Source organism: Lacerta agilis, chromosome 16 (genome assembly GCF_009819535.1).
Source record: "Lacerta agilis isolate rLacAgi1 chromosome 16, rLacAgi1.pri, whole genome shotgun sequence".
Classification (NCBI taxonomy): Eukaryota; Metazoa; Chordata; class Lepidosauria; order Squamata; family Lacertidae; genus Lacerta; species Lacerta agilis.
This window is the reverse complement of record NC_046327.1, coordinates 31,328,425-31,344,442: the sequence shown is the minus strand read 5'-3', so window position 1 is coordinate 31,344,442 and position 16,018 is coordinate 31,328,425. Positions and strand designations below refer to the sequence as shown.

The 16,018-nt window shown below is 45.7% G+C and overlaps 1 protein-coding gene across 5 annotated transcripts in view; it reads left to right on the top strand.

Annotated features, from left to right (window-relative positions):
* Positions 1–16,018, top strand: part of ELAVL3 (ELAV like RNA binding protein 3) — a 70,158-nt gene that overhangs the window by 27,596 nt on the left and 26,544 nt on the right. For 4 of the 5 annotated variants that reach the window (XM_033173302.1, XM_033173299.1, XM_033173304.1 and 1 more), the window contains exon 2: positions 9,719–9,941. In XM_033173302.1, the coding sequence (XP_033029193.1) occupies positions 9,719–9,941 (223 nt within the window). The remainder of the gene's footprint in view (positions 1–9,718; positions 9,942–16,018) is intronic. The other variant, XM_033173301.1, reaches the window with a different exon arrangement.

The window sequence follows — 16,018 nt, the reverse complement described above, 5'->3', positions numbered from 1 at the left end:
GCCATGGAACCAGCGTCGGACATTCGGGTTCCAAATAATGTTCACAAACCGGAACACTCACTTCCAGGTTTGTGGCGAGCTCCCATTGCTCGGTCCCAGCTCCTGCCCACCTTGCAGTTTGAAAGCACGTCAAAGTTCAAGTAGAGAAATAGGTACCGCTCCGGTGGGAAGGTAAACGGCGTTTCCGTGCGCTGCTCTGGTTCACCAGAAGTGGCTTTGTCATGCTGGCCACATGATCCGGAAGCTGTACGCCGGCTCCCTCAGCCAGTAAAGCGAGATGAGCACTGCAACCCCAGAGTCGGACATGACTGGATCTAATGGTCAGGGGTCCCTTGACCTTTAGGTTGGGACATTGAGAAGCATCTCCTATATGGTCAGGAGGGTGCTTAGCTGTAACGGATTTTGTTTTTTGCAGTTCCATTCCGGGATCACCTTTCAAAGTTGGGAAAGCAAAACATCGTAAATGGGTGCCACTTCTGATATCCCCGATGGCAGTCGTGTAAATACCACATAAAAACAAAAACTAAACTAAACTAAATCCCATTAAGTAATTTTGCTCCGCTGAAATGGAGGAAGCTGTAGTTACCTAGTAGGTTTTGGTCTGCAACAATAGAATAATTTCATCTCTTTGGGTGGTGTTCACCTAAGTTTAACTCATAGTGGGCCCACTGAAAATAATAGACTTAACTTAGTCATGTTCATTAATTTTAATGGGTCTTCTCTGAGTACAACTACCTTGGATACCACCCTTCCCTTGCTCCCATCAGGAAAAGCTCCAGACCATGCTTTAGTCCCAGGAGCTCACAGTGGCAGATGGAGGGGGGGAGACACCCCACCTTTGCAATGGGAGTTTGGGCTCCTGTGTGTGTGCCAAGAACATAAAATTTGACCATAGGTGCCCTGTGGAAAGGAAAGGGCTTTTTAAACCTCATGGTAAGCACCACACCATGCCCCTAATTTAAGATACTAATAGCAGTTAGGAGCTCAAACAGGTCTGTATTTCCCCAGTCCTACTCTCCTTTTTTGTGTCTCCTCCAGTTGACAACCGTGGCTCTGCATTCTGTGATTCATAGGTCCTGGAAGTCACTGAGCAGTCTTTATTCAGTTTCATTAAAATTGCATTTCAAGATGCGCAATTACAGTGAGGAAAAAACAATAGACCAACTAAGCACATAAACAAAACAAAACAAAAAAACACAACCAACTCGGGTGGAAAATCTAGGGGACAGGTAGGCATGTAATTGCAAGAAAACTGACCCTTACAGGACTTTTTTTTAAGCTTTAGAATTTACAAACTAAATGCTTTTGCATATCTGGGAAATCTTATTTCTTAGTGGCCTGTTCCACTGAGAGAGGGTTTGACAGGTCAGAGGAGGACAGTGGGATAGACACACCACCACAAGCTTGCTTGACTTTGCAGTTGTTTTGGCTGGCGTGTGTGATGGGCAGTTTGGATATTGTGCATTTCAACCATTTTATTGTTTTGTTACTTCATATTCTCTCTTGATTGTTTGGCTTCATAAGCTGCTTTGGGCTTATATCTTTATAGAAACGTAGGCTTTGCCTTGTTAAAAACAATGGTGTCCCTTTTCCATGACACCTGGACCATCCAAGGTCAGAAATGGTGGACAGGTTTTCCTTCCATCGCTGTGTCCACTGGGTGGGACATCAGTGCCAACCACTGATTTATGTATGCTTAACTTAAGCTCCTTACTTACATATTTATTACATTATACAGTTGTTTTTAGAAAGCGTTTCCAGCCTGTGGGCAGTATCCTGTCATCTTGAATATTTTGGTACAGCACCTAAATAGTTTTTTTAGATGCTTGATGCATAGCATTTATTATTGCCGGATACAAAGGTATGTCACCCTGAGATAATATTAAAGTACCGGTAGGTACAAAGTTTGCTCCTTCGTGTTGTTGTTGTTGTTGTTTATCAAATTCATATCCCACCTCCCTCCCCCCAGTGTGGTAAACAGACCCACAATTTAGAACAAAGCGAAAACAGAAACATCTAAAAGCAGTTTCAGTTACAAACACTATTTCATTTTGTAGTCTTCGGGTTGCTGACTCCAGGTGTTGAGGATCAGGGTGCCATCCTGAAAACCATTTCTTGATCATAGCATGGTGTAGATAGAGGAACATTGGAAACCTGTTGAGATACAGTGCTGACCTTTGGGGAACCATCACTGCTGGATGAGGAAGAAGCTGTGAAAACTGAAAACTAGTGTTAAGATTTTTGAGCGGGATCTTAACAGTTATTTGGAAGGCTCCTGCTGCCCGTCTATATTCTATGTGTGCTATAGAAATTTGCCAGTCTTCTGCATGTTTGTGGCTATTTGGGGGGCAGCAACATACAATATGTAGAATTCTAGGCTGACGTCCCACTTTTATGTCCCCCACCCCACCCCAAACTAGAGCAATTCCTTGTAACGGTGCCTTCTCTTCCTTTGCGAGATTTGTCGAGGCATCCTAGCAAAGAGTGCTGCTGTTAATACTGGCATAGAACAAAATGCCTGGTTTTGTTGTTCATATCCTCATTCCCCTGCTTTATACCAGGCCGGGCTCTTTGTCCATCGGTGCCCAGCATTGTCTGAACTGGCAGGGGCTGCCCAAGGTCTCGGGCACAGAAGGGTCTAATTCTCATCATCTGCCACGATCTGGTTCTGATTTTTCCAGCCCCTCACTTAACTTTACAGAGAATGCAGACATCACTTTAAAACACCTGTACCCTGTTAAAAAGGGCGCTATCTCCATAGGGGTAGGGGGCTGAACAAGAGGGGGTTATGTGTGGGTCCCAGTTCTCTAATCACAGCTTCAAGAGCTGCACCTATGGTGTTTACAGACCCCATCCGTCCTTTAGCAACCAGATTAGGGGTAGCAGCTTAAGCTGCCATGGCACCACACAGTGAATGGCTGCCATGGAAACCAGGCCTGCAGGCCCCTGGGGCCAGCAACCTAGGACAGATGGCTGTCATGTGGGAAAGGGGGTCCGGGTGGACAGGGGGCTAGAGAATAGACCCTGGGGGTGTGCATATCTCAATCCAATTCCCAGCCCCATGCTTTCTCCTGCCAACATATGTTTGTTGGCAAGGGAGGGGGAGTAAGGGGGGCAAATCTCATTGTGTGGCTCTAAAGAGGATAGAGAGTTAGGATCATCCCAATTAAGGGCTTAGCAGGGCTAAAGTGGGCCAGAGCTTGAAACTGATACCAGATTAGGCTGTGTGATCCCAGCCTGTGGGTAACTGGGGGATCACAATATCTTGTCTGGAAAGAAAACAGGAGGTAGCTATTCCAAAACTGAGAGCTAACAGCTCCCCAAGACCTTCCTGCCTAATCTCCTTTTTGCCTGACCTTCCTGGAACCTTTCAAATTATACGCTGTTTAAATATTACTGTATAACCAAACCCAGTGCTTTTTTTCTTTAAAATAATGTTTAGGGGTACTCTCATTTTGACTCAAGAAAATCACAATTTTAGGCCTATAGTTGAATGGACAAAAGCACAAAGATTTGCAAAATGTTTAGGGGGTATGCGTACCCCCAGAAAAAAAAGCACTGACCACCCTCAGATCTTCGGATGAAGGGTGTTATACAAATTTAATGATGATTAATAATAGTAATTTGTACAGTTGGGTAGCCGTGTTGGTCTGCCATAGTCAAAACAAAATAAAATAAAAAATTCTTTCCATTAGCACCTTAGAGACCAACTAAGTTTGTTCTTGGTATGAGCTTTCGTGTGCATGCACACTTCTTCAGATACACTGAGACGGAAGTAATTTGTACCTCACTCTTCCAGGAAGCTCAGAGTTGTACTTTAGTCTCATGACATCTCTTCTGCTCACTTGTTTCATTTCTTCCATCTTAGAACTCAAGTGATGACACTGAGAGCTAGCAGCTTGACACTCGAGATCTAGCAAGCTTCAGCACTAAGTGGGAATTTGAGGTGGTGCTTTTTAATTTGAAACCCAATACTCAAAACACTGCATCACATAGCTGACCCCCTGTCCTGAAATGAAAGAACCATGCATATTTCTGCTGCTTTTGTTGTTGTTGTTTAGTCGTTTAGTCATGTCCGACTCTTCGTGACCCCATGGACCAGAGCACGCCAGGCACTCCTGTCTTCCACTGCCTCCCACAGTTTCGTCAAATTCATGTTGGTAGTTTCGAGAACATTGTCCAACCATCTCATCCTCTGTCGTCCCCTTCTCCTTGTGCCGTCCATCTTTCCCAACATCAGGGTCTTTTCCAGGGAGTCTTCTCTTCTCATGAGGTGGCCAAAGTATTGGAGCCTCAGCTTCAGGATCTGTCCTTCCAGTGAGCACTCAGGGCTGATTTCCTTCAGAATGGATAGGTTTGATCTTCTTGTATTCCATGGGACTCTCAAGAGTCTCCTCCAGCACCATAATTCAAAAGCATCAATTCTTCGGCGATCAGCCATCAGTTCCCAACTTAGTAACCTTCCTGAACCTGGTTGTACCCGGGTGCAAAGGGGAGCAGGACTTCATCTCCTTTTAACAGTCATGTAAAAAAAGAAAATTTCAGCAGGTGCAGCTTTGCTCACCCCTGATTTACAGGCTGCACCTGCCAAATCTCCCTCTTCTGCACAGCTATTAAGAAGGAGCAGCGGCACTCCTGCTGCTGTCCTTTGCAAATGAACATCTTGCATCCAGGAGGGAGGCAATGCTTATTTTTCTTAAATCTCTGGGACAGCACAGTGTTCTGCAGGTGCATCTCTGTCCACAGAACATATCCTGGACTCGAAAGCTATTTTGCACCATGTCTGGGGCAAAAGCAAAAGCAAAAGAGCCAGTGTTGTGTAGTTGTTAAGAGCAGTAGGCTCATAATCTGGTGAACCGGGTTCGCATCTCCGCTCCTCCACATGCAGCTGCTGGGTGACCTTGGGCTAGTCACACTTCTTTGAAGTCTCTCAGCCCCACTCACCTCACAGAGTGTTTGTTGTGGGGGAGGAAGGGAAAGGAGAATGTTAGCCGCTTTGAGACTCCTTCGGGTAGTGATAAAGCGGGATATCAAATCCAAATCCAAAAACAAACAAACAAACAACAACAACAACAACACCCTAGCACAATTACCGTAAGATAAGGTAATATATGGTTAAACACTCTAGGCTCTAATGTATGTTGGCCCAGCAAAGATAAGGTTTGGATTTGGGAAGGAAAAAAAAGAGTTTCTGGACAATTGCTTCTGTCAGCTCCATCCTCGCATCCATTTCTTTCTCTGTGTTACATAAATAATTTGATTATTTCCCCCCTTGCGCATGCTGTCTCTGGTGAGAAGCATTTGACATTCTGTTATGTCTAAGCTGGACTTCCACAGCTTTTAAAATTATTCTGGAAATTAAAAGTGAGCACAGTGAAGTGCAACGAGGGTGCTGGGTCATGAGAACACGTCTTGCCTAAGGAGATGAGGAATGCTTGGTGCTCCTCAGGCAGGCAGAGTCTTCACAGCAGCCACGCAATGCCATCATCGGCATACAAATTCTAGCATGCATTTCCCCCCCATTGAACTGGGATTTCTACTTTTGCCAGGGTCCTGTTTGTGATACCAGAATGACCTGTTTACTGCATCAAGTACCTGTCTTGATATTCTGCAGCATGGTTTTGATTCAGCATATCTTCTACTCACAATTAAGTCCCATTGAGTTCAGTACCTGCAGTTAAAGCCACAGTCCTAAGCATGCTTAATGGGGAGTGAATCCTGTTGAATACACTGGGCATTACTGGTGACAAAACCTGCACAGGATTGCCCTTTAGGCTTGTAGCCTTAAGGAGCCCATTACTTGACTTCCAAGATGAAAACAAGTTACTTTAACATGTCAGTCTGCATTATAAAGGATGGAATTACAGAACTGATGTAACCCTTCTGCAATAGCATGAACCAACTTCTTGGACACTCAGTAGGAGGAGGCTGAGGTTGTGACCCATAGCTGTCAACCTTTCGCTTTTTTGCGGGAAATTCCCTTATTATAGCATTGGGAAACAACAGGGACGGTTGACAGCTATGTATATAGCAGTGGGGAACAGCAGGGAGGGTTGACAGCTACAACACACACACACACACACACACACGTGTCTAGCAGAGGGGCATCCCACCGTTGTAAGGTTTGTTGATGAAGGAGACAAGAAATCAAGAAGGGTTGCCGGGGGTTTGATTCTACAGGGAAGCTACAGTGGCTCAGGATGAGTTGGAGTTTTTAAACTAGTGGTTAAACAAAATATGTCTGGGAATCACTGTAGGGTAGTGATCCTGCAAATCTGGCTCCCTGCATGGTGCTGTTCATCCCCTTGCACTGCTAACTCCCAGAGTTGAAGAGAGTTGGGTGGGGTTGGGGGGCACACAGACCTGAACACTGCCTCCTGGTAAGCAGCAGTGATATTATAGACTGGAGGTGAAGTGAACATTGCTGCCCCACAATGTCTTCTGCTGCTTGCTGTGACCCCAAAACTTTGGAATAAGATTCTGGTTATGACCTATGAAGCCCTAGGTATATTAGGCCCAGGCGGCGCTGTGGGTTAAACCACTAACGTAACGTAATGGTTTTACGTTATTTCATATTTTCTTACAAAGGAATAATAACAAGTAATCATAATAATAATAACTTTTATTTATATCCCGCCCTCCCCGGCCGAAGTCAGGTTCAGGGTGACTAACATCAGATACATAACATTGGTATAAAATCAAACAATAATTAAATTACCTCCTAAAAACATCTCACAATCAAATTAAAGTCTAATTAGATGGCTTTCCACAGGGTTAGGGTTGGGAGCAGTAAGCGCTCCACTGAACTGAAATTTCAGCCTTCACGACATAGGAAAACAGCCAAGTAAACAGCTATTTTGGTGGAAGAGGGTCAAGATATTAACCGATATGTATGAAATTTCATATATAGCTATATAATCCCTAGTATAGTTAGATAAGACCTTCGGAGCAGGCATTTAAAAGAAAAAAGTTTTTTAATGAACCGCCCTAATAGGGCAGTAATTGTTCCTTGATAATTTGTCGCCCCCTCCATTATGGAACCTGGGTCGCCCTGCCCCCTACGCACCCCCTTGCTACTCCCCTGATACTGTGTAATGTCCGCTCTGTTTGCAGCATCGTGGCAGTGCTGCTTTCTTCCCTTCCTGCTGGTGATACTTTCGGGTGGGGCTGGGTTGAGTTGAAAACTGAAGCAGGGAAGCCGGCTGCTTGCGTTGTGCAGAATCATTGGTGGAGGCTGGTCAGCAGATTATTTGCTGCTACACAGAACTAGGGAGAGCGACTGCAGGCTGTGTGATGCGGAGCCATTTTGAAAGAAAGCACTTGGCCGTGACAGCTTTATGTACCTAGGATAAAAAAAACTCAGGCAAAGGGCATAAACCCACTCGCTCCACAAAGAGGGAGATGAGACCTGAGCCATGAACCCCCAATACAAAGCCCAGTCTGGAGAGGCCACAGTGTCCAACCCAAAATAGAACAACATGGGATTGATTCAGATATTGAAATCCCAAGGAGCCCCAGGTCATGTAGCAAAGGCCCTTTTTCATGCAGCGCTTTTGAGCATATTAAAGGCAATTGGCCCAGGATGGAAGTCTCCGTGTGTCTCTCATCATGTATCGGATATCCTAAGGTAGCTTGAACCAAGATGTGGTGAAATTACAAATGCACACGTTAGAGCGTTCGAGACTCAGCACACCAGTACTCTGAGAAACCCATCTAGTATTGATTTCAAGACGTTAAAAATGATGGTGCAAACAGCCACCATGGTGGAGTGCAGTCTGGAAGCCTGAGTCCTTTCCCTCTCTTATTTTTGGATTTTTGACGCTGAGTTCTCAAAGCCATTGCGGGGGGCGGGGAATATGTATTGATAGTGAAATTGCATGTCATTGATTGTCTTCGGAAGCAGAATTAATGACAGGTCCTGCAGGCAGCAAAGCATTTTTCTTTGATGCTATGCAATCCTGGCCTGAAGCTGGAGATAATAGCAGAATCGATGGCCTGATCAATAGTTTAACAGGGAGCCATTGCACTGCTAGCAGAACGGAAGTCTGCTGGAAGGCAAAAGGGAACTGAGCCCGGGCACAGAGGCTTTGTGGAAAATCAGGACAAACGTGGGAGGAGGAAACTGAATTGTGCCACTATTGCTGGAGGGAGGCACCTGTAGAATTCCTAGAAGGTGGGTTGTTCTGCAGATGCAACTGATTTCCCCATCATGCTCCCAACTCTGGGCAACAGGCTGTTGCTGAATTGATGAACTGTACATTTAAATGGATTCATTGATGCAAATGAAAAAATGGTGACAGGAGCCATATGAAGTTGCCAAAGACTGTGTGACTTCTGACTGTAGTGATGGGGAACATATATATCTATGCATGTGGGACATAAAAGGTAAAGGACCCCTGGATGGTTAAGTCCAGTCAAAGGTGACTATGGGGTTGTGGCGCTCATCTGGCTTTACAGACTGAGGGAGCTGGTGTTTGTCCACAGACAGCTTTCCAGGCCATGCAGCCAGCATGACTAAACCGCTTCTGGCGCAATGGTACACTGTGATGAGTGTCAGAGCGCACGGAAACGTCGTTTACCTTCCTGCCACCTATTTATCTATTTGCACTGGCGTGCTTTCAAACTGCTAGGTTGGCAGGAGCTGGGACAGAGCAACAGGAGCTCACCCCATTGTGCGAATTCGAACTGCCGACCTTCTGATCGGCAAGCCCCAAAGGCTCAGTGGTTTAGACCACAGCGCCACCAGTGTCCCTATGTGGGATATATCTATGGATGGATGGGGAGCTGTGGCTGACAGTGTGGAAGTTCAGGACATTCAGGTGCAGTACTATTCTTCTCTCTCTCTCTCTCTCTCTCTCTCTCTCTCTCTCTCTGCCAGTCAGAGGTACTTTGGGATAGTTTGAAATGCTCCTACTTCATGTGGATCAGCATATACAAATGAGCAATGGGCAGGTTTTTCTTCTTGCCTGTATTCATCACTTCATACATCTGCGGTTCCACCCCTGTGTTGAAAATGGCTTTCAGGACTGTACTGCTCGGTGTTCCAGATCCCACAAGGTTATACCAGGGTTGGTAACCTTGGTTGTGTGTAAGGAAGCAAACATGTGGCTCATCTGACCCGACGTTTCTTCACGGCTGGTGCATTTATTAATGGGGAAGGGTGTTCTCCATGTCTGTCCTCAACTCCAGCATTCCCTTGCAACTTTGAAAAAAAATACTGCTTTGTTTGTTTGTTTGTTTGTTTAAATGGGCTTTTGATGACCATGGAATATGCCATTTAACCTGTGTAATTTTATTTTATTTTTGGAGGGGGTGTGTGATTTAATGTATTGTCTCCTGTCCTGGGCCCTTGACATGGAATGGGCTATAAATAAAAATAAGTGCAAATTCAATAATAAATAGTTGTAGAATGCCTTTTGTGTGCTGCACCTCACATGTATTCATCGCCTACATCTTGACTCAGTGGGATAAGTGGTACCTGAGTAGCCAGCAGGCAAAATGCCTCTCCAACAAAACAAAGCTTGTCAAAGGAACTTCTGGATGGGTCAAAACAGGAACCCTGATCCATCCAGGCAAACCAATGGCCAACCAAACCCTTCCCATCCCAACATCCCTGAAGTTGCAAGCAGAAACACCCAAGCCTGACACAGATTGTTGGGTTCTGCTTTCAGTTCCTTCATAACAGTAACCCCCTCCCCCCACTCCCTCTTGTTTTCAGCAGATAATCAGCACAATGGAGACCCAAGTGTCCAATGGTCCCACAAGCAACAGTTCCCTCCCCAACGGGCCACTGATTAGTGCCAACGGCGCCACTGATGACTCCAAAACTAACCTCATAGTCAACTACCTACCCCAGAACATGACACAGGAAGAATTCAAGAGCCTCTTTGGAAGTATTGGAGAGATTGAATCCTGCAAGCTGGTTAGAGACAAAATCACAGGTAAGACAATGTGGCGGTGGGGGGGGGGAGAGGGAGAGATCCTGGCTCTGGTTTGACTCAGACATCACCACAAACCACAGTACAATAAAAAACAACAACCACCAAGCAGCGTTTGAAGAGATCCAACTGGTTCCATTCAAACTGAGTTGATGGTCAACCAAATGGCAAATGGGATAGTGTAAAGTGAGGTACATCAGGGCAAACAGAACTCCAAAACTCCATGTACAGTGATGGAGTCAGAAGTGGCAGTGACTTAATCTGAAATTGTGGTGGATAGCTCGGTAAAAACGTCAACGTCATAAGGCGGAAGCTGTGGAAAAAGATGGCTGGAGACCCAAATCCCATGAAGGAGGCGAATATGTTTGGCATAGTTGAAAGAGAAGTAGGGGGCAATCTGGTACTCATCTTCAAATGTTACTGTTACATAGAAGATTGGACAAACTTGTTTTCTCTTTCTCCAGATTACAAGACTAAGGATTTAGACAAAACATTATGTATTCAGTGGTCTGTGTTTGCCTGAGCTTGAGTCTGGACTAAGGACTCTGAGCCCCTGTGTTCTGATTCGATACATGATATCCAATCACAGAACATTTCAAGATTTGGGCCTCTGCCATTGGCCCTTAAGCTCAGAGTCATGATTCGCAGCTTGGAAGTTTAGACAGCCAATCACGTTAGGAGTGGGAGTGGCCCAGGCCTTCAGAAATGTATATAAGAAGTTGCTTTGCCCCCTGTAGTCCAGTTCTGTTAGTTCAATAAAGGTTCTTGCTGTTATTACTGTGTCTTGCCTCGTGAGAACCCACCTACACTTCACTTCACTTCTGACAATCCTAGAATGTGGTAGACGCTCCTGCCTTAGTGGATTTTAAAGCAGTGGCTTTAACTATACGCCATGTGAAAAAATACTTTCTCTTAACTTTTTTTTGGCCAAGACTTTTTTTTTTTTTTAAAGAAGCCCTTCTTGCCTTTAATAGGTTGTTTGACTCTCATGGTACCTTTCCTGATCTGTGGTACACACTCCCATTGAGCTTCTAGTCTTGTGCTTTTTAACAACTCCCAAGCATCCTGGAGTGATTTGACCCTCTTAACTTTGATTCTGCAGTTCCTTGCTTAGCAAAGAGAGACAACAATGAAATTGCTCATATTGTAATGCCTGTATGTAAATCTACGGTGCTGTCTACTTCGGAATATTGTATATTGTTCTGGCCAAAAAAGTAATATTGTGTTGCTGGGAAAGGTGCAAAAATCCAGCAACGGGTGTTCAAGTTGGGTGGGGGGGTGGGGTGGGGTTGGACCACCTTCCTTGATTGGAAACTAATGAGTAATCGATTCAGGACAAACAAAATAAAAAGTGTTCCTTTGTACAATGCAGCTAGACAGGTGGCTGGGAGTAGCCGCCGAGACCATATAACACCAGTCCTGAAAGACCTACATTGGCTCCCAGTACATTTCTGAGCACAATTCAAAGTGTTGGTGCTGACCTTTAAAGCCCTAAATGGCCTCGGTCCAGTATACCTGAAGGCAGGTCTCCACCCCCATTGTTCTGCCCGGACACAGAGGTCCAGCTGTGAGGGCCTTCTGGCGGTTCCCTCACAGTGAGAAGTGAGGTTACAGGGAACCAGGCAGAGGACCTTCTTGGTAGTGGCTCTCGCCCTGTGGAATGCCCTCCCATCAGATGTCAAGGAAATAAACAACTTTTAGAAGACATCTGAAGGCAACCCTGTTCAGGGAAGTTTTTAATGTTTGATGGTTTATCGTGTTTTTAATATTCTGTTGGGAGCCGCTCAGAGTGGCTGGGGAAACCCAACCAGATGGGTGGGGTATAAATATTATGAGTATGATTATGATTATTATTATTGGAATTTGCTGCCATAAAAAGTGGCAATGGGCACCCGGTTAGATGGCTTTAAACTGGGAGTAGAGAAATCCATGGGGATTTTTCAGTGGCTAGAAGAAGGGCCATCTGGAATCTGAGAAGCACTCAGTAGTGGCGGTGGACAGCTTCCTGGTAGCAAAGTGACTGCCACTTAGGAGGAGGAAGAGGGGTGAAGCAGTGGAAAGGTTGGCACTGTGTGGCCCTCGTCCCTCCCCTGATCCTCCTTGGCAAATGGCAGGAACTCATCTGCCAGGAGGGCTTGAGTGTGCAGCTGTGCCCTCCTTGCTGACTGCTCCTCCAGACCAGTGGAAGCATCCCTCTAAAGACCAGTTAATTCTCTGTTTGTTGTGGACGGGGCCGGATTTAGGTTTGATGAGGCCCTAAGCTACTGAAGGTAATGGGGCCCTTTATATGTCCAGCTGTCCTTTGTTGAATATATGCTATATAGTAATTTATGGACCTAATAGGTATCTAAAGCCATTTGCACATGTTGCCACACAACCAGTCCATGCCAACTGTAGGCACCCTATACAGTGGTACCTCTGGTTGCGAACGGGATCCATTCTGGAGGCCCGTTCGCAACATGAGCAGAGCGCAACCTGAAATGCTGCGTCTGCGCATGTGCGCGGCATGCTTCAGCGCATGCGCAAAGTGCTATTTCATGATTCTGCGCATGTGCGAAACGCCGAACCCAGAAGTAACCCGTTCCGGTACTTCCAGGTCCGGTGCGTTTGTATCCCATGACAAACACAACCCGCAGCAAACGCAGCCAGAGGTATGACTGTATATAGAAATGAGCAGACCAGTGATATTTTAGGGAGCAGGCTAGCAGGTGGGGGCCATGACTTACATCATAGGAGCCTACACAACACAAAACACTGTTGCTGTTTGTAGGTTTTATTTTATTTGTTTTTTCCCCTTATATTTTGGAAATATACATCCAGGGTTTTTTTTCCTTTAAATTTTTTGGGGATCCCCAAGAGAGTGGGGCTCTAAGCTATAGCTTGTTTAGCTTATACATAAATCCAGCACTGGGTGTGGAGGCCTTAAGGAGCTTTTGGTAGATGGCGAATGGATCGCAGGCCTGGAACTGTAGTGCATTTGTGCTTCTCAGGATTTGGTATGTTGCCATTTCCTTTTACTATTGCGATACACCCTTAAAAAAAAAAAGATACAATAAAATGAGACAATAGCAGTCCATGTGGTGGCATGGAACTCTTCTCTTGATGCTGATATTAAAGCTGCAGTTTACCAGGGGCCAGGGCATCACAGGGTGGCAGTGAGATTGTGACTGCCTGGGCACCTCAGCACCTCGTGATGATGTGCCCATGCGGCCCTGGTGCCACAGCTGTTCTCCCACTCCCGGTCTCCTTGGGTAAGCTGTACTGTACTGATGCCAAGGTTGGGAGGGCAGCCCCACAGGCTGCTACTGAAACCAGACCTTGAGGTACCGGTTCAGATTACCTGTTGCATTGGCTTGTTGCTGGTGTTTGTTAAGAGGGAAGGTCAGATTTGAGCACCTGATATTTACGAATGGCAAAGCTGTGTCTGAATTCTCAGCACATTTGTGCAGCAAGTAAATTTGACAGCCCCCTTTCGGGGGGGGGGAATACTAGCTTTGATTTGTGGCTTTGAAGATGGCAGTTTGTGACTTTAAGTCTGGTTTGGGGGGGGCATTGTCTTGAGCAGGCGCCAGGAAACTTTTTCAGCAGAGGGCCGGTCCACTGTCCCTCAGACCTTGTGGGAGGGGGCTAGACTATATTTTGAAGGGGGGCGGGAAATGAACAAATTCCTATGCCCCACAAATAATCCAGAGATGCATTTTAAATAAAAGCATACATTCTACTCATGTCAAAATACCAGGCAGGCCCCACAAATCCTCCAGTTTTCAAACGTTTTTCGGAAGCTGAATGTCTGATGCGGCTTCCGCTTGAGTGCCGGAAGGTCCTGCAACCAATTGGAAGCTGCACCTCGGTTGTTGAACATTTTGGAAGCCAAACGGGCTTCCGGAATGGATTATGTTTGACAACTGAGATTTGACTGTATTTCCAGAGAGGAGGCAGATGTTAGGAACAAATGAAGCCCACAGGACCTTTGTAGCACACCTTTATCCCAGTGGCCTCCTTTGTGCTGGAAGATATGGCATGTTGATTATCCAAGGCTACTCAGTGAATTTCAAATTAAGCAGAAATTTGAGCTTAAACTTTGCACACCCTGTACTCTAGTTAGGCCTGATGGGGATCCTAATTTAGCCTGCAAGGCTGTTATCCCCAGGCCATGGCCACCTGTCCCCCACCTGACATCATACAAGACATCAGGTGTGGGGAAGGCAAAGATGAAGATCTTTGCCGAAAGCAGGGTTTTCAGGCTTTCCACGATCAGCTGATTGTCTGCGCCTAGCAGGTAGGCAGAGTCTCAGCAAACGGGAGTGCTTCACCTGACATAATGGTGACATCAGGTGACTGTCAGGTGGGCAGCTTCGTTCTCCTGTCAAAATGGCTCATGGGGTTTGCAGAAGATCTGGTTCCAGCCCACTGACCTGATCCAGTTCCCTATGCTTGCCCCAAAGACTGCCGTTTAATCTAATTGCCAAATCCAAGAGGGCGATTGTCACAAGTCTGGGCTGCTGACACCTGGGGTTTTCTTTCTCTCCTCCCTTCAGATCCAGATTCGATAACTTCTATTTACTGTTTCTAGGTAGTTTTAGTATGTAATCTCTCCCCCTGTTGTGTTGCCACCAACGTTCCATAAAAGCAAGAAGGAAGCCCAATCTAAGCACAGTTAGCAACTTTTTTGGCTGAAAGTCAAGTTCTTTTCTTTGCTAGTATTAATCCAAAACTCATCCAGGTGTACTGAGCTTCTGGGCAACACCTTGGCAGTGTGTGACCAGCCACATAACTCAGAAGATGTAGTATATACTTAGAAATCCAGGCAAAATCTAACTCTTAAGTAAATTATCAAGTTTAATAAAAGAAAACTGAAATACCGACAGAGAATTTATAGCATTAAGGGAAGGAAGCACATGCACACTGGCAGATTGGTAGACATTGCTGAGATACAACAGGGTCAGCATGGCGTGGAAAGTACATTGGAATTGCAAGAGGTTGTATTTTTAGGGTGCGAAACTATGTTCCCTGGGAGGGTGTTCCAGGAACGGTAGGGTATAGTGGATCTCTCTGCAGCTGGACGGGAGGAGCCTTGCGGTAGTGGTACTATATTTCTCTTCTGCAACCACCATTGCTCCAGCGGTAGAGAGGTGGGTGTTGGAGGGAGACTTCAGATTTGCTGGGTCTAAAGCCTGCTTTTTTCCTGGATATGCCCCCGTTTGCCTTCAGATTGATACCACTGGGAGGAAAAACACGAAACGGAGAAAACTCTGCCCCCTGCCACCTTCTGGCATGAGCCCAGAGAGTTCTGAATTTAGTGGTTCTTGCCCCACAAATTCATCCCTTCCTTGCCCCATTGGATTGTTCTGCCCAAGCCCAAAATATCCTGACTGTAAATTATCTGTTCCTGACCTGTAGTCGTTTCATGGATGCAGAATGAACGTGGTCTCTCTGGAAACAGCAGCAAGTTGAAAGGGGCAGTCCAGAAACTTAGTAAGATACTTTCTCAATTTTTTTTTTTAAATATCTCAAAAACTAGAAAGAGGGACTGGGTGGCATATTTTTATAGCGAATGCAAGTCATTTCCCCCCCATGGGGACTGTAATGTAGATTCCTGATTTAAATACCCGAAGTATGAGCTTTGTCACAAGCAAGTTAGCAGGGAAATGCGTGTTTAGTGCCCATTAGTTGAAATGTTTCGATTGTGAACTTGGATGTACCCTTTATCACATGGCGGTGATAAAGACATTGAGAGGCAGCCTACGCAATGGCAGGAAGACAGCATCGTCATTAAATAGAAGCCAAGATTCTTCAATGGGGGTGGGCCTTCTTCTTGCCCACTGAGTGTTAGAATATGGCTGTCTGTTGCTCTAGGGGCAAAACTTAACTTGCCATGGAAGATGCCGAAAAGCATTTCCCAACATTATTTGTGTGCTGCTTTATTTTTGGTTGTTGTGGGTAAGGGGAGCTGTTGTTTGGAAAGAGGGGTTGGCTACCATCTGGGGCAGAGGTCTAGACGCTTTGCTTCTTAGCTGCTCTGCTTCCAGAAGTACCTGGTGGCTTATGGGCTGAACTGTCTGGTCTGGCAGTAAAAAGGT